We start from the raw sequence: 20,685 nt of genomic DNA, 5'->3' as shown, positions 1-20,685 counted from the left end.
TAAAGAAGATAGTCTTATAAGAAGAAGAGTTAATATAAAAAGAAAGTTTTAGAGAGAAGAAAAAGCTTAGATATCTATCGTATATACTAAATATTTAGATTATTTTAAATTATCTAGTTTATTTTAAGTATTAATAGATAATACGCTTTCTCTTTAATTTTGAAGATTTAAATTTAAGTGAATTATATTTATTAAGCGTTATTATTTAATATAATCTTATCTACTTTTATAATATTTATAATTATTATTATAGCTTATATAAATTAAAAGATAAGATATCTAAAAGAGTAAGTTAATAAATAATTATTTTTATCTAATTTAATTAAAATAAAACTATTATAACTTATTAAAATTTTCGCGTATTTTATTTTTATTTTCTTTTTTTTATATAAATAATTATTCTTTTAACTTAAACTTTATAATTAAAATAGTATACGATATATACTCTTTATTTCTAACTTCGATACTTGCTAGAATTAATATATTTTTTAATAAAATAAGTATTAATTAAAATTAAGTATAGTTTAGTATTTATAAATATTCGTATAAGCCCTTTAATTTCTTTATATATATCTATTAATTTATCTTTTTATAGCGATTAAAGTAGAAGATATTAAATCTAATAATTTATTATAACGAGTATTAAATATTAATAATAATAATAATATTAAAGAGTCTTAATGTAGATTAATTAAGCGGTGATTAAGCTCTTAGCTAAAATAAAAAGTAAAGAATAAGTTTAATAAAAATAAAAATATTAAGAAATCGCGATAGCGAATAGATATGTTTATATCTAAGGAGAAACTAATTAAGAAAATAAAGAAAATCGATATCTTAATTATTAATTACGCTATAGCCCGTAATAAGCGTAAAGCTAGATATATTAATATATTATAATTAAAATAGAAGTAAGCTCTTAAAGAAATTAGATAAAATATAATAGATAAATAATAAATAGTTTTTAATTCTAGTTATTATTCTAGTAAACTTACATTTTAATAGTATTATATAAAAAAAATACGCGAGCGTAATTTAAAGAAAGTTTAGAGTTTTATTTATCGCGTAAATTATCGTATACGTAGATAAAGACGAAAGCTCGAATTAGAAGAAAATAGATAATATCGAAGTTAAATAAGATATAAGTATTAAGAATAATTCTATTATACGCGCTAATAATTAAGTAAACTTTATCTTTTAAATTACTCGAAAGCGCGATATAGAATTTAATAATAAGCTTTATTATAGTTTAAATATAAAAGTATTAACGCGTTAATTAATAAGTATCGAGCTATTATAGAAATCTTAAGATATTAAATATAATTACGCTTAAAAGATAAAATTATAAATCTTTATTAATATATAATTAATCTAATATATAATAATAAAAAGTCTATTACGAAAGCTACGCTATTTAAATTAATACTTTAATCTTAATTACTACTCTTACTATTATACGAGTAACGCGAAGTTATCTTTTATTTAAATATATCTAATTCTTAATTCTAATTATTATTATAGATATCGTTAATTTATTCTAGAATTATTAAATCTACTTTTATATACTTTCTATATCTTACCTTTTTTTAATTAGATAGCGATTAAACTCTAAATTAAAATAAATACTTAGAAGAGAAAAGTTTATAAGTGCTTAATTACATAATTTTATTTCTCTTATACTTTTTCTAATTATTTAAATAATCGATAATATATAACTATATCTTATAATTATATTTATAATAATCGATTAATAAATTAATTAAATTATATAAAGATAAGTATATTTTTATCTTTAATTTAAATAGCTTAGCTAAGATAATCGCGAGATTTAGATTCTTTTTTTATAATATAACTCGCTTTTCATATATTGTATAAAGATAAATATCTATTTAAATAGGGATTATTAGAGCTAATTATAAAGCGTAGTAATAAAAGATTTATTCTTAAATTAACGAATTAGAAAGACTTCTATTATCTTATATAATACTTTAAAAATAAATCTTTAAATGTAATAACGCTTTAATATATTCTAATTAAGTATAATTTAACGAATTAAATACTAGAAGAGAAGCTTCGAGATTATAAGATTAGTTAATTTTTAATAATAATAAATCTCGTATAAAGCTCGAGCTATAGCTCGCGTTAGTTATATATAATAAGTATAATAATAATTAGAAGAATATATTATCTAATTTCTATCGACGTTTTAATACTATTAAAATAAGAGTAATATCTATTAAAATAGAGGTAATATCTATTAAAGTAATAACGATAGTAATTAAAGCGATAGCGATATCTAATAAAGACTTTACTCTAACGCTACGTCTAGTATTCTAAAATAGTATTAATTTTTTTAAAAAGTTATTAATAATAGATTAAGTGTATATAAGTTAAGCTCTTCACGCGGTTTATCTATATATTAACTTAAAGTTATTAAAAAATAAAAAATAAATATATAATTTAATAGCTACGTTATACTTTTAATATCGCTATAATAATATTAGATTATTTAAATAAAAGTTTAATATATAAAGAAGATAATTTAATAATAAGAAGAGTTAATATAAAAAAGAAAGTTTTAGAAGAGAAGAAGAGGGGAAGAAAAGCTTAGATATCTATCGCGTGTATTAAATTTTTAAATTACTTTAAATCGTCTAGCTTAAATTAGATATTAATAAAATATTTTCTCTTTAATTTTAAAGATTTAAGCTTAAGCGAATTACGCTTATTAAGTATTATTATCTAATATAATCTTAGCTACTTCTATAATAATTATAATTATTATTATAATTTATATAGATTAAAAGATAAAAGATTTAAAAGAGCGAGCTAATAAATAGCTATCTTTATCTAGTTTAACTAATATTAAACTACTATAACTTATTAAAATTTTCGTATATTTTATTCTTATTTTCTTATCTTTAAGTCTTACTATCTTTATAGAAATAATTATTCTTTAAATTAAACTTTATAATAATACACTTATAATAGCGTGTGATATATATCCTCTTTATTTCTAATATCGATATTTACTAGAATTAACGTACTTTTTAATAAAACGAGCTTTAATTAAAACTAAGAATAGCTTAGTATTTATAAATATTTATATAAACCCTTTAATTCTTTTATATATATTTATTAATTTATTTTTTTATAGTAATTAAAGTAGAAGAGATTAAGTCTAATAATTTATTATAATAAATATTAAATACTAATAATAATAGCGATATTAAAGAGTCTTAATATAGATTAATTAGACGATAATTAAGCTCTTAATTAAAACGAAAAGCGAAGAATAAACTTAATTAAAATAAAAATATTAAGAGATCGCGATAGCGAATAAATATATTTACGTTTAAGAAGAAACTAATTAAAAAAGTAAAGAAAGTTAATATTTTAATTATTAATTACGCTATAATTATTAAAAAGCGTAAAGTTAAATATATTAATATATCGTTATTATAATAGAAGTAAGCTTTTAAGTAGATTAGATAAGATATAATAGATAAGTAATAAGTAATTTCTAATTCTAATTATTATTCTAATAAACTTATATTTTAATAATATTATATAAAAAAAGTACGCGAGCGTAATTATAAAGAAGTCTAGAGTTTCGCTTATCGCGTAAATTATTATATATATAAATAAAGATAAAAACTCGAATTAAAAGGAAATAAATAATATCGAAGCTAAATAAGATATAAGTGTTAAGAATAATTCTATTATATACGCTAATAATTAAGTAGATTCTATCTTTTAAGCTATTCGAGAGCGTAATATAGAATTTAATAATAAGCGCTATTATAGTTTAGATATAATAATATTAACGCGCTAGTTAATAAATATTAAGTTATTATAAAAATCTTAAAATATTAAACGCGATTACGTCTAAAAGATAAAATTATAAATCTTTATTTATATATAATTAATTTAATATATAGTAATAAAAAGCTTACTATAAAAGTTACGCTATTTAAATTAATATTTTAATTTTAGTTATTATTATCGCTATTATACGAGTAATATAAAGCTATCTTTTATTTAAATATATCTAATTTTTAATTCTAATTATTATTATAGATATCGCTAATTTATTCTAGAATTATTAAATATACTTTTATATACTTTCTATATCTAACCTTTTTTTTATATATCGCGAGAAAGTAGCTTAAAGAAATATAACTTATTATATTAAGCTACGATACTTTTAAGAGAATATTAAGAAATATATTAACTTTCCTAGATCGACGATTTAATAAAAAGATTATAATTATAATACGTATAATTTTATATTAAATAGCGATATCGAAAATATATAATAGGCGTATAAAATCATTATCGACGACTTTAATTATAAAGTGCCGACGGATTTCGCGCGACTAATACTAGGGGAAGATAAGCTTTTCTTATTATTAATAGATATAGCTCGCTTTCTTTTATATATATAGAGTAATAAAATATAATTATATTTAATTCTATATTTTATTAATTTAGCGTAATTATTAACTAGAATAATAATTAGAATAGCTACTTCTAAATATAGAAATCTTAATTAAAATATTTTATATATATATTATATTATAGTATAATTCCATAGATATACTATATCGTAATATATATCGCTAAGATCTCATATTATATTAGATATGAAATTCTATAAATCTTAATAACTTATATTATATTAGAGTATGGTATAATAGATTAATATTCTATATTATACTATACCTTTCCGGCCAGTAGCGAGGATTTTACTACTTTTATTACTTCTCTTAAAGTATATAAGTATTAGATTCTCCTCTTCGATCTAATTAACGATCTAGTTATATATTAATAATATATAAATAATATTCTATTCGAGTATCTAAATAACTTCTACTAGGTCTATCTCGATAATATATTTATCTATAATAAGATAAAAAAGAAATACGTCTAATACGTTAGATAAATCCTCTAGAAATTAAGGGACGCCGGCCTTTAGGTGGATATTCTTAAGTGCGAATTCTATATTTAGGAAATCAAGTTTTTAGGCCTACTGATATCTATAGACGGGTTGTAAATAAATCTTATTAAAATCTAGACTATTATCGAGTAAACTATATCTATTAACCTCAAAGAGATATAGGCCTTTATCGAATTTTGTAATTTTTATCGACGGTTTATTAGAGATTTCTTTAAAATAGTTAAATCTATAATAAAACTCATCGCAAAAGAGGCTATATTTAATTGATCTCCAGTATATTAAGAGGCCTTTTACTTTCTTAAAGTCGTCGTTATTAAAGCTCTAATTCTATATTATTTCGATAGAATAAAGAAGGTCGTTCTAGAGACTAACTCTTTCGACTATATTAATAAAGGTGTTTTTTTCTAATATGACGATAAGGAAGTGCTTTATCCGATAGTCTTCTATAGTAAGAATCTTACTTTAGTCGAGTGTAACTATTAGATCTACGATAAGAAGTTATTAACTATTATTCGCTATCTTAAATACTGGCGTTTTAAATTGAAATACACTGATATCTCTATTAAGATCTTTACGAATTATAAGAGCTTAATATACTTTATTAAAGAAAGAGACCTTAGCCGTTATTAGGCTCGCTATTTGAATATACTATTCGAATTTAATATAAAGATTATTTATCGATTAAGATCTTAGAACGTTAAGGCGGATATACTTATACGAATAACTAAATATAAACTAATCGATCTTGAAGATAAACGATTACGTTAATAGTATTAAATAATTCTTATCTCTAATCGATTAAAATTAAATAGCGAATATATCGATATATATATAATCGACGATCTTATCTATTATAAGGTAGTAGGGGTTAATAAGAAAAACGAGTATTATACGAAAATTCGTAAGGCTATTATCGAAAATAAGGAAAAGTTTCAAGAGATTACTCTTAATAAATGCTTCGTATAAGACGAGATACTTTATTATTAGAATCGTTTATAGATATTCGATAATATATATATCGATATTATTCGAGAGGTATATAATTAATTATTCTACGAATATTTCGAAGTAGCACGTACTTATAAGCTATTTAAAAGAGAATATTATTAGCGAGGTATAAGAATTATCGTAGCTATCTACGTTTAGAATTACTATATCTATTAGAGAACTAAGATATCTTACGATTAGAAGTATAGTTTATTATAGTCTCTATTAATTCTATAGAAGCGATAGTAAGATATATCAGTCGATTTCGTTATAGGCTTATCTATATTCGACGACTATAACGCTATTTAAGTAGCGATTGATCGGTTTACTAAGAAACGTTACTACGTAGTTTATTTCGATATCGATAAAGATATTATCGCTGAGAAGATAGTTAACTTACTACTTAAGAAAGTATTTCGCTTATATAATTTATCGGCCTTAATAATATTAGATCGAGGCTCTTAATTTATAGCTATTATATAAAAGTCTTTTTATAAGAGATTAAGTATTATAGCTAAGCTATTAATAGTCTTTTACTTTAAAATCGATAAATAGATTAAATAAGCGAATTAGAATATAGAGTGTTATCTTTAAATATACTATAATTATATATAGAATAACTAGATAAGATAACTATCTATTATCGAGTTCGCCGATAATAATACTATCTTATCGACTATCGATATCTTATCTTTCCTCGCGAATAAGAGATTCTATTCTCGAATAACTTTTAGCTCGAATATTATCGACTATAAGACTATATATAAGCGTCTTAATATTACTCGGGCGGAGGATATTATAAATTATATAAAATAAGTTCTTAAGTATATTTAAAGTAATATAAATTATATTTAGAAGGCTATAATTATATAAGTTAATAAGTATTAATAAAAGATTACTTTTTAAATAGACGATATAGTCTTTCTAAATAGCAAGAATATTATCTTTAATCGTCTTTTCCGTAAATTAGATTATAAGAGACTCGATTTATTTAAGATTATAGGCCTTATTAAAATCTTATATTATTTAAAACTTTCGCTAAGTATAAGAATCTACGACGTCTTTTATCTTAATCTCTTAAGTCTTATAATAAATAATCTATTATTAGAATAGATAAATCTTTTATTAAAATATATTACTATTAATAGCTAGATCGAATAGATTATTAAAGAAATATTTAGCTTTAAATTAATTTATAATCGTTTTAAGTATAAAGTTAAGTGGGAAAATCTCGATAATAATCTTATCTAATATAATGCGAACGGCGGTAAATTCGAAAATTACTAAGATCTAATAGACGACTTCTATAAATAATATCTTAAAGAGTCTTATTTATAAAGGGTTAACTTATGAAATAATAGAGAACACCTTATTTTTAGTCGAATTAAAACCGTTCGATATCTTTACGATAGTCTTATTTTTTTCAAAACCGAGAATCGATTTCTTAGATCTATATCGATTAAGAATTATCTTATATATAATCTTTCGCGTAATCCCCCCTTACTAATATAATCTTAAAGACTTTTTAAAGTTATATTAGTATATATATAAATTACGCTATTATTATTACGAAATATAATTAATATTAGTTAAATAATATATTATAGAGAAGACTATATTAAAGTTATTTAATATTAAATTAGAGTTTTTAGCGTCTACGACTTAATTCGGTTCGGAAGCCCTTAATTAATCACGTCGCATTATTTTATCGATATCTTATTCGCTTAAATACGGGTTCGGAAATCGCTATTATTTACTCCTACGTCTATAGATACGATTTTCGCTATACTATATCGATTTCCTTTCGTCTAAACTCTCTATATACGTTTATATCTTAGCTAGCGACATCGCTATAGTATAAGTATAAAGAGCTACTATCGTTTTTAATATCTCTTATAAAGAAAGATACGATATTAGAGTTCTCGAATACGATTATTTCTTTACTACTTTTATTATTTTTTAGACGTTAAGCGTGCATATATACCCATTTTTCTATCTTTTTACTTATTAATTATAAAATATAATTTAATAAAGGAGGAGGATAGTATTACGAGCGTATTCTTAATATATTTCTTAGTTCTATAGCTAGCGAGCCTTAACGGAGGTATCCTCTATTATATTATATCTTCTTCTCATCTATATAATTTAATATCTTAGTTATCTTATTTAATATATCTATATTAATATTATATCTATATCGATTCTAATAATAACGACGATCTAGACGCGTTAGAGTACGTGTTATAACTTTACTTAGTATTATTAAGATTACTCTTATTCTTCTTCTATAATAAGACTATATCGTCTTTTAAGAAAATCTCTAATAGAGTTTAATTAATATCTTTAGAATTACTATTATATCAATTCAGCTTCTTCTAAATATTCTCGAAGTCTCTATATTACGAGGGCTAGCGAATAACGCGTTCTTAAGAGATTAAATTTTTTTAGGTTTTTTTTTTTTTTTTTTTTTTATAATTATTATTAAAAATATTTATTTTATTTTTTTTTTTTTTTTTTTTTTTTTTTTTTTTTTTTTTTTTTTTTTTTTTTTTTTTTTAAAAAAACACCATTCGTGTTATAAAGACGATGTCGATACTTAAGTAGACTGAATTAACAAATAAAGCTCATTAGCTAAAAAAAAAATACTTAAATTACTAATTTAAATTTCTAAACAGTAGTTTGAACATGTCCATCCTGAGCGCATTTTCTGCCTCCATCCAGCAAAACGAAAGAAGACAACGGCAAGACTCGCACTTGCGCTCCCGAAGGAATCTGGATAGCAACCAGACCTGTCACATTGTCTTGTTCGGTGTGAACACGTGGCTTATTATAAGTAATACTCTCCAAAATCGTGGGCCGATTTGCAGCGAGGTAGCCGGTTCTATCTCAAATCATTCCATTTCATTGTAATAGAGTACGGTACACCCTCACAATGAGAATCCAATCTTTGAGTCAGGCAGCCTCGTGGAGATGCGGTACTCATCATTGGCGGATCACTGGAAAAAGGATGAAAAGGGCGCTAGGGTGATGATCATCACAGCATCGATAAGCAGATGCGAGTTGGAAAGGGTCTTCATATGACGATGAGGCTCCGATGGAGAAGACCGTATTTTGGGCAATGTTCCAGCCTTCATAAGAGCAAGCTCCGAACGGAAGGCAAGTGCAAGGAACCACATCTACAGAAGGGCTAGAACAGTATATATATCTGGTAAGCCGAAGCGCACCAGTGTCAAACCAGTGGTGGTGGTTACTTGGCTCAGACTAAGGGGCTTGATGGAAAGTTCCCAATCCCTGCCCTAAAATTGCGCTGCATAAAGCGAATAAACTTTCACATTCCTCTCCCCTTAGCGCCAATGTAAACCAGAACAGTCGCGTCTCCCTTCGCTGTTGATCACAACACGCACCTCTGCTCAACGGTCAGCCAGGAGAAAACACGATCGGGCGATCCAGTCCTCACAATCAAACAGCAGCGTTCGCCTCATCCATCAGCGTTGCAGACCAAGTCGACGCAAAATTTCTCGCAGCAATCCGAGTCCACTACGCAAACGTCTTCGCACCATGCATTAGCAGCGGTCCGGACAGCTAGGTTGCGAAGACTTGCTTGTTTCTTTCGCACAGAGGGAGTTGACTTTTGGCTCAAACGCTGGGGCCATGTCGGCTATCTGGGCAAGTGGACCTGCCAATGCGGTTGCGACAATGGCCAGGATGACTGTTAGGGAGAGCTTCATGGTGGAGATGCGAGGCTGAGGATATTGGGTGTGGGGTCTCGGGTCTCGGGTCTGAAGTGTTTGAACGGTAATAAGAAAGAGTGGCTGATAGGAAGTGTTGGCTCTAGGCTTTTTTTCGGAGCGAGAAACGAAGGTCTGATGCGGTGACGTAAAGAACAGTGCTTGGGGGCCGCGCGGGCCTGGGTCTTTATAGAGAAAGTGGGAAATTTGAGAGGGATTTGCATCGTCGAGCACCGGCGTAGCATTCCTCGATCGCACATCTATTGATCTGAGGATCGGGAATGTACACAGTGAACAACAATCGCATTGGAAATGTGTTTAAAATTGACACAGCTGATAATGCTAGAGCAAATGGGTCCAGAACATCGTTGAACAAGAAGTTCCAAATTCCGTCTTTGGTGTGCCATAATGTTCTCAGAGGTTTGTTTGTCGGAAGTGGCATTGAAGGAGTTGAACGAAAGAGAATACGAGGAAGCGAGAGGGCTGTACCGATATCTTGCATATAATGAGTGAGATTCTAGACCCTGGAAATCGGCCTACCATGCAGTCTGACCTTGCATAGCATGGTAATTGCATTCCTCACATACGGGTCGCATGAGAAATTAACACCTTGGCTTCTACTTGCAACGTGACTTTAAATATTGAGCCGCTGCAAGTTCTCGTCTCCGTTCCTGCATCCTCCAGCGCTGCTTCACATAATGGATTCAGACCATCCCCGAACAGGAGTTTCTCGACTGACTGGCTGGTTTCGCACTCCCAACAGTCAAAGCCCGCTTCGAAGAGCTCGGTGACGCGCCCATGGAGAGCGGCCAATTTAAAAGTTTCGAGAGGCAAGGCGTCTTTGATAGATTGGAATATGTTCTTCCAGAAACCTCAAACTATTTTGATATCATGAATTGACATATGGCGGATCCTTTGTGAGTTTTGCAGAGAAGTTGTCACCCCCGCTTCCGTGATGGCGAAGCAACTCAAGCCAATCCTGACAAGTTTGGGCATCTTGCAGCCTCCTAGAATCATTTTGAAGGTCGTTAGTATGTCGTCGTCCTCTTTCGATTGGACATCGTTGCCGATCATCTCAAATTTTAGTTACTCCAAATTGATCATGCAGATAATGTCTGGGCAATTACCCGTTCCGTATAGAGCTCATCTACGGGACTTTGGTGATCTCGACATTATGATGCAAATGAAGGTTCGTCAAATTTGGCAGGACTTTGGCGCCGCATAAGTTCTGTCGAGGCGTCATACAGAAAGCGCTGGTGACCGGTCCTAAGGTACTATCCCCACCCCCTGTGACATTTGATTCGACCTTAGTATTCCCTGAAGTGAATAGCGCTCGTAAGAATCTCGGGTAGTCGTTCGAATTCACCTTTTCTAGTCCATTGGTGGATGTGAAGCATTCGTGATTGGGTGCAGGTCTCGGAGATTTCAGTGGTGGATGATCCTCGTCCCGGAAGGGAATAAACGTCTGCAAGCAGCCACCAACATAGGCTTGGTGACACAGGCATAAACCTTGTTCACGACAGACGTTGGTAAGAATAACCTTTTGTAGATTAATTGGTACGATCAGGGAACTAGAGAGGTGTCCGAAGAGTTCTCCCTCTTTCAGGAGGTCCTCTGACTCTTCTGTTCGATTGCAATAAGTGATGTAGTAGGTCGTGGCCAGGTCTTTGTTTTCTTTTCCATGACAGAAAGTTTCCCATGATACGCCGCCCTGTTCGAACTCCTCGGAGCAGAAGATCAGAGTCTTAATGAACGGCCCGAACCGTGACGCAAGCAAGATGGCTTTCTCCACATCAACATATCTGGCAGTGACGAAGATCCCATCGAAGAAAGATGCGATTGCTGCTGCGTCGAAGGCCTTGCAAACGAGGCGTGCTTTCTTCAGGTCGATCTTTGGCCGGTAACACAAGATGGCGGAGAGGATCTCTGCTGGGGAATACATCGTGGTAGAGTTCTTCGCCTTGAAGCGATCTGGACCAGTGTATATGCTTCGATTCATTTGGTGTCCAATGCCTCATCGCATGTCGTTGAGGTTTCAGTAGTGAGGGGAAGACGATGAACAGCGCGGGTTCTTTTCTTGTCGTCGCCGAGGAATGGTTCAATCCTTTGACTATCTTTTGCTGATCTCATCGCTGTTGCACCCATCACAGAGCTTTCTAATGTGGATATGATAGCGAGGCACGACTAGGAGTTGAACTGAAGGGGCTGAACTTCACTTGTGATGACACCATGGCCGATTTGGCTGTGAGAGCAGTACAAAAGCAACATTGACGTCTGTCTGTCATGCTAGACACGCCGAGAGCTCATACAAGCTCTAAGTGGCAAACAAGATTGCAGGATCCAGGTAGGTTAGCGGCTGCTGATTACATCACCCCAAGATTTCCCAGAAGTCCAGCAAGCACACGAGAGAAGCCACGCAGAACAGGAGAGACGGGCCGGGGATAGAAACATCCTCGTTTTCTCTGACATGTAAAAAGCTTCAGTACCATGCTCCGCCTTCCTGTTGCGGGCTGTCCTTACGAAGCTGAACTCTCGACAGAGGATATCGGGGCGGTCGACACTCGGAGCGATGGTCAGAAGCTCCGTCGAGTTGGAGTGGGCTTGGTGTAAACAGATCGATGAGGAATGTCTCGAATGTTGTACCCGCTGGCGCCGAGTTCTTTTCCAGCAGGCAGCACGTTGAATCGGAGATAAGATGGCGGCGAAAGCTTCATCGAGAATTAGCACAAGCACATTCCCTGCCGACGGAGAGGCCTCAAACTAGAGATTCTGTCCGCTTCCGCATCAAAGACTGCCCCGTCGCGACGGTTCCAAGCAAACCCTCTGCGCGGAGTATACTCTCATTCCATCTCCCCCGATATTGCAACGGCACAGAAACCTCAATGATGATGTCCAGCCTCGACAAGCCGGGGTGCGGTGGCTTCGTGAGAACCTGGACCGACAGCTGCGACACACAGCAATGTATACACTGCTATCCACGTCCTTCTGAGCCCTCTCTACAAGCCATGCTGATGTAGTCGCTCTCCAGTGCTTACCGACGGTGAGGTTTGATGCAGGCTTGGCGAAAGCTTGGCGTCAATTTGCGAATCTCACTTCTCGAAGCGCAGCAAGTCTCGTAGGATCAGTGCGAGCATTGATAGAGCTAAATTTCACTACTCTAGCACGGGATGTTCCATAACAATGCTTCTTTGTGCTTTCTTTGGCTTCTCCACGACATAGAGCTGAGGGACAGGTGGTCCTCACTTGCACAAGTCCTGATATCGATGCACAATTACTGCTTTTCCTTGATGATCCATCTGTCAAGATAAGGTTCCCAGCCTCTTCCCAGCCACCTGTTGGAACAACCACCTAAACTGCATGGGGTACAAATACTGGCCCAGGGAAGTCCCGAGATAGAACAATTGATGCAATCTACACATCACATACCTGAATTTTGACACGATCAAGCTGTGTCAGCTAAGTATAATCTCCTATCCAGGCATCGGTCTTCCATGCCAACGTCTAGACACATCAAGGCTGCCAAGTTTCCAATCCATTCCAATCCAGTTGCCAATCTGCCGCATCCAACATCGCCAAGTCCCATCCCCAGAGCGTATCATCCCACTCATGCGGTATGAACTGCCCCTGCGAACCCGACCCTGGATCCATTCGTCCATACCCTGCAGTGACCGCGGAGGACGCTGGAGCATCGTGCATACCGCGTTCATCATGCCCACCTATCTCCTGCTCCTTCGCCTTTGTTTCTTGTCCTTCATGCGGTGGAGGCTGACTCAAATCGCTAGCCCATGACCTGCTACCTTTTTCACTTTTGAGCACGGCGATCTTGAGCATGCCATCGTAGAACAGCGGCGCGCCAAGCCGGCTCTTTATCTGGGCCTCGGGCGGTAGTCGACGTCCCGAGTTCATGAATTGTCCCACAATTTCAATATTCTGCGCCAGGCGCATCCATTCGCTCTCGGCGCCAAGGGCACAGCGCATGAGTACGGTGTGTGCGAGGCGGATGTGGTTGCGGGCGAGGTCTTGATCAGGGATCGAGGCGGTAGGGAGGGTAGCGAGGAAGTGGTAGAGGGTCAGGGCTGCGTAGTAGAGGGTGAAGAAGTAGTATTTTGGAAAGTAAACCTGGGATGGGATGTCGTCATTGATGGATGTTGAACGCTGCATGTCAGCTCTCGAGCCTGGAGATGGTTGCATGGGGGTTTTCAGACTCTGAAGTTCACTGAACGCGTGTATGTAATTGGTAGCGGAGCTCAATGCTTCATGGAAAATAAGCTTCTGCGTGACGTTCGGCTTTGGGGCTGTTCTTGGAACCGGTATGGAGAGCTCGTTGTCGTGTAGGTGGCCCTGGAATGACCAGCCGAGGAGGAACAACTTTGCTCCCAGGAATTGCAACTCCGTGTCCGCTGTCCATTTGCCAGCGCTTGTGTTACGAAGGGTTTGAAGCTCGCCAGACGCCATCATGACAAGCGAATCTCGAACGGCGTCATCCGGTTGAAGTTGCAGGGCTTGCGTGAATTTGGCATATTGTCGAAGTATCTCCAGCTGGATACGGAAATGGTCTTGTATTATGAATTCCGACGCTATCTCAACAACCCCGCGTAAGGTAGGCTCGTCAGCAAGCGCTGGAGGCACACCTATGCGAGAGCTATAACTGTAGAAGGTCAGCGGAGAGAAGGCATGTATGGTTCAGAGAGACTCACGTAATGTTGCGGTGGAATATTTGGAGCCAAGTCTTTGATCGAAGCTCCACTTCTCTTGGTGTCGCTCTGGGAAAGCCGTATTCTTTCTCCCTGCCCGGCTCGTGCAACCCTAGAAGTCTAGCGGCGTTGGTAATCAATCCACAATAGTTCCAAGTTGGATCTTGAGGTTGTGATTGAACCGGGACTGGCCATGTAGCGAAAATCAGGATGGCGTGCATGGTAGATAAGCTGAGGATAGCCTTCATGAGACATGACCCGAGGAGTGGCTCGTATGCCTGAGTCAATGCTCGGTATAAAGATGAATATTGTGGATGGTATCTACTGGACGTAATGATAATCGCCCAGAATAGAATGGGAGATTCTTTTCGGAGTTCAAGCAACGATGGGGATGTATCCAGGACAACCCCGTGCCGATAGTAGTGTTGGCGGAAACTGTTCGATTGTAAGTCCTTTCCGCTGGTAGATTATGGTGCTAGTACTGCTCAAATAATTGGACAATAGCCATTCCACTCAAACGGATGTCTCCCAGAACTTGTTCGCCTATCTCAAACGCGCTCTGCTCAAAGACCTCGATTCTGAAGAAAGTGGGTACCTGAACATCAACGGAAGTTGATCGTGTGGCTTCCAAGCCCAACAGGCCTGCTTCTGGTGAATGCGAACTTGGAAAACTCCCACCAACTTGGTTGGGGTTGGGATTTCGTGGAGTCGATTGGGATTTGAAGGCCTCCTTCAGGCTAGTCAATTCAGAGGTGACTTCCTCAAGCTTGCTAAGAGCATCCATGAGCTCTTTCTAGATTTAGATTCTGGAACCGAGGGATCAGGCCTGACTCCATAGAGGCATACTTACTGCCTTGTGGGAACTCGTTTGAAGTTGATGTCCATCCTGCAGCCTAGCCCCTTGCTCGTACATCGAGAACAAGAAGCTGGAAAGGTTTCGGCCGAATCGCACTTCAACTGTTGTCTCGTCATGAAAAAAGGTACGTCGAGCAGTGAAAGCCAAAAGCAGATACCTTGACTTGCCTGCAGGCGGTACAGGCTTTGGCTCTCCCAGCACTCATCGGCAAGCCGGACTCTTCATCTTTCTGGGAGCCAGCTCTGCGCTTTGCAGGGCGCAATACGGCCGACACATACTGCCCTGACGACATTTGGTGATTGATGATAATACAGATTGATGTAAGGGAAGCGAGAGCGGCCGTGAATCTAACGACATCAGCGATAGGAGCTCGAGCCTTGTTCCAGGCGTTATGAATATAATGTCTTGGGATGTTGACCCAGAGCACGCGAAGCACAAAAGACCCGGTCAGCACTCAACATTTAAGTTTCTTTGCTGCCAAACGGCCAAGCATTGCACGCGTGGCCCATGTCAATTCTTGGGTATTCCCTTGTAAGAAATTTGACCTGTGTTGTCTGTTGCCTGCTGCTGCGGCTGATGCTAATGCTGATGCTGATGCCAACATGATCGACTGTGTGACTGCTGACAGTCATTACTTGGAGGGAACATTGTTGAGTTACACTGCCGGCTCGTGATGATCATTAGACTATCTTGCCAAGTACACAAGAACTTTTGAGGGGTAGTAGATCTTCAATGGTCACCGAGTGGCGAGAAATCGAGCGATTTTTAGATTGCTTAAAGCCGAGCATGCTTCGGATCTCCGAGCCACACCCGAGCCGGAAAATTTGAACCGAGTCGGCATTTAATTAAGGCCGCCGTCTTTCACTCTCATCTTCATCTATGACTTGCGTCTGCTTCCAAGCATTGCTTGACCTCGGCAATCCCATGGACTAGACCATAATGGCGAAATGTGTCGTCAGGAGACTCGACGATAGTGGCTGGGAAATCTGACTCTGCCTGCGTAGTTGACTCCGACACACCACGCTGGGAGCAATATATGCGTCCCTCACTTGCCTATCCCTAGACACGCTACCGATAGCAGCTTCTAGCCACGAGCAAGGTCTCGCGTTAGCGGTACGGCACAATCAGGAGAATTGGTTCTCTAAGAGCAGATCCGAGGACGTCGGCACGGGAGGCAAAGCTGGTGCAGAAAATATACCGGACAGCAAGATGGTTGAGAAAGATGGGACGAAAGGATAAGGCTGGGGAACGAAAGCTCTTCGACTCTGGGTTGAAGCCTGGAGGAAGGAGCGGATGCTATCCACTCCCAAGTTGGGCCAGACTCAAGGCAGTGGCGATTGGCGCATCGCATATCGACCCAGATTACGTGGCCAGATGAAAAACTACCCGGGATACTACATTATGCGTCTCGAATGGCCGATGAGCGACCAAAAGGCTATGGCAAATTTTGTGCAGCAATTACACGGCACAGGTCTCGGTTATCATCGAGCCAGAATATGAACAGGCCCTCAGCATCATACAGAGGTACAGTGGGCAGCTGAGTTCACCAGTTCGTAAGTTCCGATTCATCATTGATGTCGTCCTGTTCATGTTAAAGACCAACAGTATCGATGCTGGTGACAACCCAAGTCGATTTGCCACGGCTGATTATCCCGTCTAGGTACTAAATCACCAGCATGGAAGCCCTAGGGGCGCGTGAGAAAATCTGATATCTACGGCTACTGCAATTGGACGAATTGGGCTCCAAACTTTGTAGATTGACATGCCAGATCTTATCAAGTACAGACGTCGTTCTTCATACCGGTAGCATCCATTCTCGTATACAGATTTGTATTCTTTCGTCAACTCACAAGATCTCGTTGCTCAGAATCCCTATTAGTTGTCAATAGCGTACAACTACAATTTTTGTATGGTCATTGAACCACCACCTATCCTTAGAAGGATGCCCACTCTGCTTTTTGCCTGCTCCACCCATTCCACTTTCTGTGGATCATTTTCTAACCCCAAATGTAACACCCTCAGGCTCAGCAATTTTAACTGGCGCCAGCGCCTTTGTCGGTCCTTTTCCTGAACGAATGTTGCATTCTTTTAGGTCTGAAGGTCTTCTTCTCAACTGTCCGGTTTCTTTCAGGTAGTGCATCAAGGCTGTGAGAGAAAGTAGCGACTGAATTGTGCCTGCTCTACGGTCATCCAGTCGAAATGTTCGCACCAAATTCAGCTGGGTGTCGTCTGTCGTCATTTCTCAAGAGGTTAAGGACATCATCTCATCCCATACACTCGTCAATCGTATGAACACAATATCCCCGTCCACTCTGTCGAGTACCCAAGCTTTGAAAAGGCCCGTCCATCCTTTCTGGGCAGCATCTAGAAGCCAGAGGGAGGCTGCTTCAACGAACTCCTTTGTAACTACCTGGTTCTGGTCATCATTCGCTATAAACTCCAAGATCAAAGCCCCAAACGATATGCGCTGGAAACGACGACCAGGAACAGGGTCTGCCGCTGCGACTTTAGCGGCCATGGAGAAGAATTGGATGAAAGCTGGGTTGATGAGGGGTGGTTGGATGCTGGTAACGGTCTGGAAGACAGCCGTCCAGTCCGGAGGAAGACCGTACACAAGAGCACGTCTTGCAGACTGAATTCGTGGGCGTGTTTGGGTGTCGGCTGGGGTTACGACCATTGCGTGGTCCGGAAATGGCTTTGCCACAGCAAGATAAGGCAAGAGAGTTATTGGGAGCATTGGGAGGGCTAACATATGGAGCAAGTGCATCACTGTTCGTACTCATGTGGCAAGAGATACACACTGGACATGAAATGAGACTGTGGTGACGACAAAGACGACGTTAAGCTATGAAGGTTGGACAAAAGCACCGTTCCGACCTCTTTTGGAGGCTCGAGACGTTCTCTTTTCGGAGGCGCGAAGCCTTCATTTGCCGATGCTTCTAGGCTCGGGCCCAACCTTCGTGCACTTTTTGCAAAGGTAGTGTCTGACGCTTGGAGGCGCGAGCATAGTACCGCCCTGTCCTCGACGAGCACGAGACCGGTTTCGCGAGGATGCGCATTACCTGTGGCCCCAGGGTGATGTCAAAGACTCTAGTCTAGTGGCTGTGTGATTTTTGTGACCATGTGACGTGCGTGTCTCACCGTTTGAAGCGCCGCAGCAGCATCGCTCCCACTTACAGCGGACCAAGATCAGCCAATCGAGGACATGTACAGATCTACAGTCTCATCTGTGTTTCAAAGTTCAAGGTCTGAACGTTGTGTGCTCCCTGCGGAGAGAGACTCTCATTGGGAAGCGCATGTCGGCAATCAATGTAAAACCCGGGCCCAGAGATGCGCAACGAGTATTTCACTGCGGGAAATCTGGAGATGGAAGATAGAACAAACCAGCGTTGAGAGTTGCATGGTGAAAATGGTCTGAAATTAAGCGATTAGTATGCATGTTTCGGAAGAGCAGACCGAAGCGATGTGCCGTGCTGCTGAGTGCTGGTTGGCGATCACGAGACCGACGGGTATCCGATAAACGCCGAGACCCCGGCAACATAGGGCGAAATCTGTTGCCTCTCGGCGTTTATCGGATAGCTTCGAGACAAATAGAAGTCCTGCGCTCTGAGATGCGACATGTGAGTGCTCACAGGGAGAAATACTTGTCTGATACCATTTGTGTCTGAGCAGCATCACAGAAGATGAGATCTAACCGTAGTCAAGTCTGCTTCCGGCTCTCGTCGCTTGTGGGGAGATCGCATTCTTGAATATCATCTAGGGTTCACCCTCCATCTCCCAGGAGTCCAGCCGTGTGATCTACTCTCTTCCTCCGTTTCTTGGCTCATCTCCCAGGCGGTCTCAATAAGTGTCTGTTGATGGTGTGCCAATGGTTGTGTTGTGAGACAGACCTGAAATATTGTTCAGAAAATTTGGAGATATCAATGAAGCTGGGTGACTGAGATTGATGCCTTCTGGTAACGTGCCATTAGAGGTGTCCACGCTGCCATCAACAGGGCCGAACACCTTCAATATTGCTGGATTTGTGGGATCAATGCCTGCAGAAAATGATGCGCTCATGTACTTGTTAATCATATTTTCGAAGATGGCCCCATTCTGCCAGAGGAACATGGTAAGCACAGGTTGGCCATAGGTACCTGCGTCATGCGAGCTAAGTTTGAAAGAGCCTCAAAAAAAGCAAAGATTGTGCTCAAAGCTTACCAATAACCGTGCCGGCACCGCCTTGCGAATGAAGGTTGAGGCATGCTTGCACGAGGGAATATCCCACGAGGTAAATATCTGCCCATCGCGAAAGTGAGAGCGCCGTCTTGGAATTGCCCTCGACATAGCTCAGGAGGGCGAGGTTGCACGATCCTGGAGTTCATCTTCAGTACGTTGTCTTCATGACTGCAATGTACCCTTAACGAGAGTGGCACTATGAGTCCGCAAACAAGCTTGCTTACCGTAGCTCCAGAACTTAGGAATCTGGACTAATTTCATTCTGAAAGAACTCGGGCGCTCATCGGTCCAGCCTTGCCAGTCGGATTCTGGAGGGGCGGTCTCGAGTTGCTGCTCGATATAATACCTGTAGAACCGGTCTGCCTGTGGAAGAGCGGCCAGCGCTTGGGAACAGTCTTGCATGACTGGACTATCGTACATGTCCCTGCTGCAAAAGTAGGATGGGCCACGTGCCGAAACCAATGGGACAAGAATTGAACAATGAAGTAGGAGCCATATCAACGACGATGATGAAGTAGAAAGCCAAGACATTTTCGTTTCGAACTCTTGGGAGCTCAAAGTCTCTTGTAGTGCTGTCTTTGCAAGACGTCAGCATCTTATCCTGCCAAGGCTGCTTACTCGCAGGTTCTATCCTACATGGTCGAAAAAGCAACGCATGAATTCCAACCCAATCATTACGTCCTGAAACTCCTTGGTGTGGTTACCACGCGGCCGATGACACGTAAGATCCTCGTCTCGACATCTATGCGACGCGGAAAAGAGTCAGGCAAGTAAGCGCCATGATTTGTCTTGCTGGCTTTGTGCGGCATCCCGTTCATCCCACAAGGAGCAAAAGCTACTATGTCTTTGCGTTGGACTGTTGGCTCGAAAATTTGGGTCACTAGGCGAATCCAGGCGAATGCGTAAGAGTACCTGCATGAGCGCATCAAGACTTTCGGGTCCGAGATCGATCGAGATCGGGAGATCTACTTTGACAATCGAAAGTATGCACGACTTCATTTCGCGGGAGCTGGAGGTTGGTTGAAGAAACAATAGACTTGAGGCTCAAGTTGTCATATCACACACACACACTCTCTCTCTCTATCTCCCTCTCTCCGTTCCAAACCCCAAATCCAACACCTTCCACTCTTGAATAGATCCTCTTACCATGCTGCTTGGTCTACTTCGCTACAGGTCTGTCATCTGTGTCGTAGCCTTCATACTCCGCTTCTGCTCAGCGTCCCAGCCTGTCTGCAATGCCGGTAT

The 20,685-nt window shown here is 38.0% G+C and overlaps 6 protein-coding genes across 6 annotated transcripts; 2 read left to right on the top strand and 4 right to left on the bottom strand.

Moving 5' to 3' along the window:
• Positions 1-10,819: 10,819 nt before the first annotated feature.
• Positions 10,820-11,671, bottom strand: HO173_005561 (uncharacterized protein; the record flags this gene model as incomplete). Its single annotated transcript, XM_037307476.1, has 1 exon — positions 10,820-11,671. The coding sequence occupies one exon, from the start codon at positions 11,669-11,671 to the stop codon at positions 10,820-10,822; it is 852 nt and encodes a 283-aa protein (XP_037165658.1).
• A 619-nt stretch (positions 11,672-12,290) lies between these two features.
• Positions 12,291-12,723, top strand: HO173_005560 (uncharacterized protein; the record flags this gene model as incomplete). Its single annotated transcript, XM_037307475.1, has 2 exons — positions 12,291-12,633; positions 12,701-12,723. The coding sequence occupies 2 exons, from the start codon at positions 12,291-12,293 to the stop codon at positions 12,721-12,723; spliced, it is 366 nt and encodes a 121-aa protein (XP_037165657.1).
• Positions 12,724-13,182: 459 nt separating this feature from the next.
• On the bottom strand, positions 13,183-15,514 carry HO173_005559 (uncharacterized protein; the record flags this gene model as incomplete). The annotated part of the gene is made up of 5 exons (XM_037307474.1): positions 13,183-14,320; positions 14,370-14,801; positions 14,849-15,136; positions 15,217-15,323; positions 15,380-15,514. 5 exons carry the CDS (start codon positions 15,512-15,514, stop codon positions 13,183-13,185), a joined length of 2,100 nt encoding a protein of 699 aa, XP_037165656.1.
• A 647-nt stretch (positions 15,515-16,161) lies between these two features.
• On the top strand, positions 16,162-16,461 carry HO173_005558 (uncharacterized protein; the record flags this gene model as incomplete). The annotated part of the gene is made up of 2 exons (XM_037307473.1): positions 16,162-16,195; positions 16,286-16,461. The coding sequence occupies 2 exons, from the start codon at positions 16,162-16,164 to the stop codon at positions 16,459-16,461; spliced, it is 210 nt and encodes a 69-aa protein (XP_037165655.1).
• A 1,003-nt stretch (positions 16,462-17,464) lies between these two features.
• Positions 17,465-17,899, bottom strand: HO173_005557 (uncharacterized protein; the record flags this gene model as incomplete). The annotated part of the gene is made up of 1 exon (XM_037307472.1): positions 17,465-17,899. One exon carries the CDS (start codon positions 17,897-17,899, stop codon positions 17,465-17,467), a length of 435 nt encoding a protein of 144 aa, XP_037165654.1.
• Positions 17,900-19,062: 1,163 nt separating this feature from the next.
• HO173_005556 (uncharacterized protein) lies at positions 19,063-19,842 on the bottom strand (the record flags this gene model as incomplete). Its single annotated transcript, XM_037307471.1, has 3 exons — positions 19,063-19,358; positions 19,423-19,575; positions 19,665-19,842. 3 exons carry the CDS (start codon positions 19,840-19,842, stop codon positions 19,063-19,065), a joined length of 627 nt encoding a protein of 208 aa, XP_037165653.1.
• Positions 19,843-20,685: the final 843 nt, after the last annotated feature.

The sequence above is a fragment of the Letharia columbiana genome, assembly GCF_014066305.1.
Source record: "Letharia columbiana isolate WasteWater2 chromosome Unknown Sc0000015_s1, whole genome shotgun sequence".
Lineage (NCBI taxonomy): Eukaryota > Fungi > Ascomycota > Lecanoromycetes > Lecanorales > Parmeliaceae > Letharia > Letharia columbiana.
This window is presented reverse-complemented; position numbering and strand designations above follow the sequence as displayed.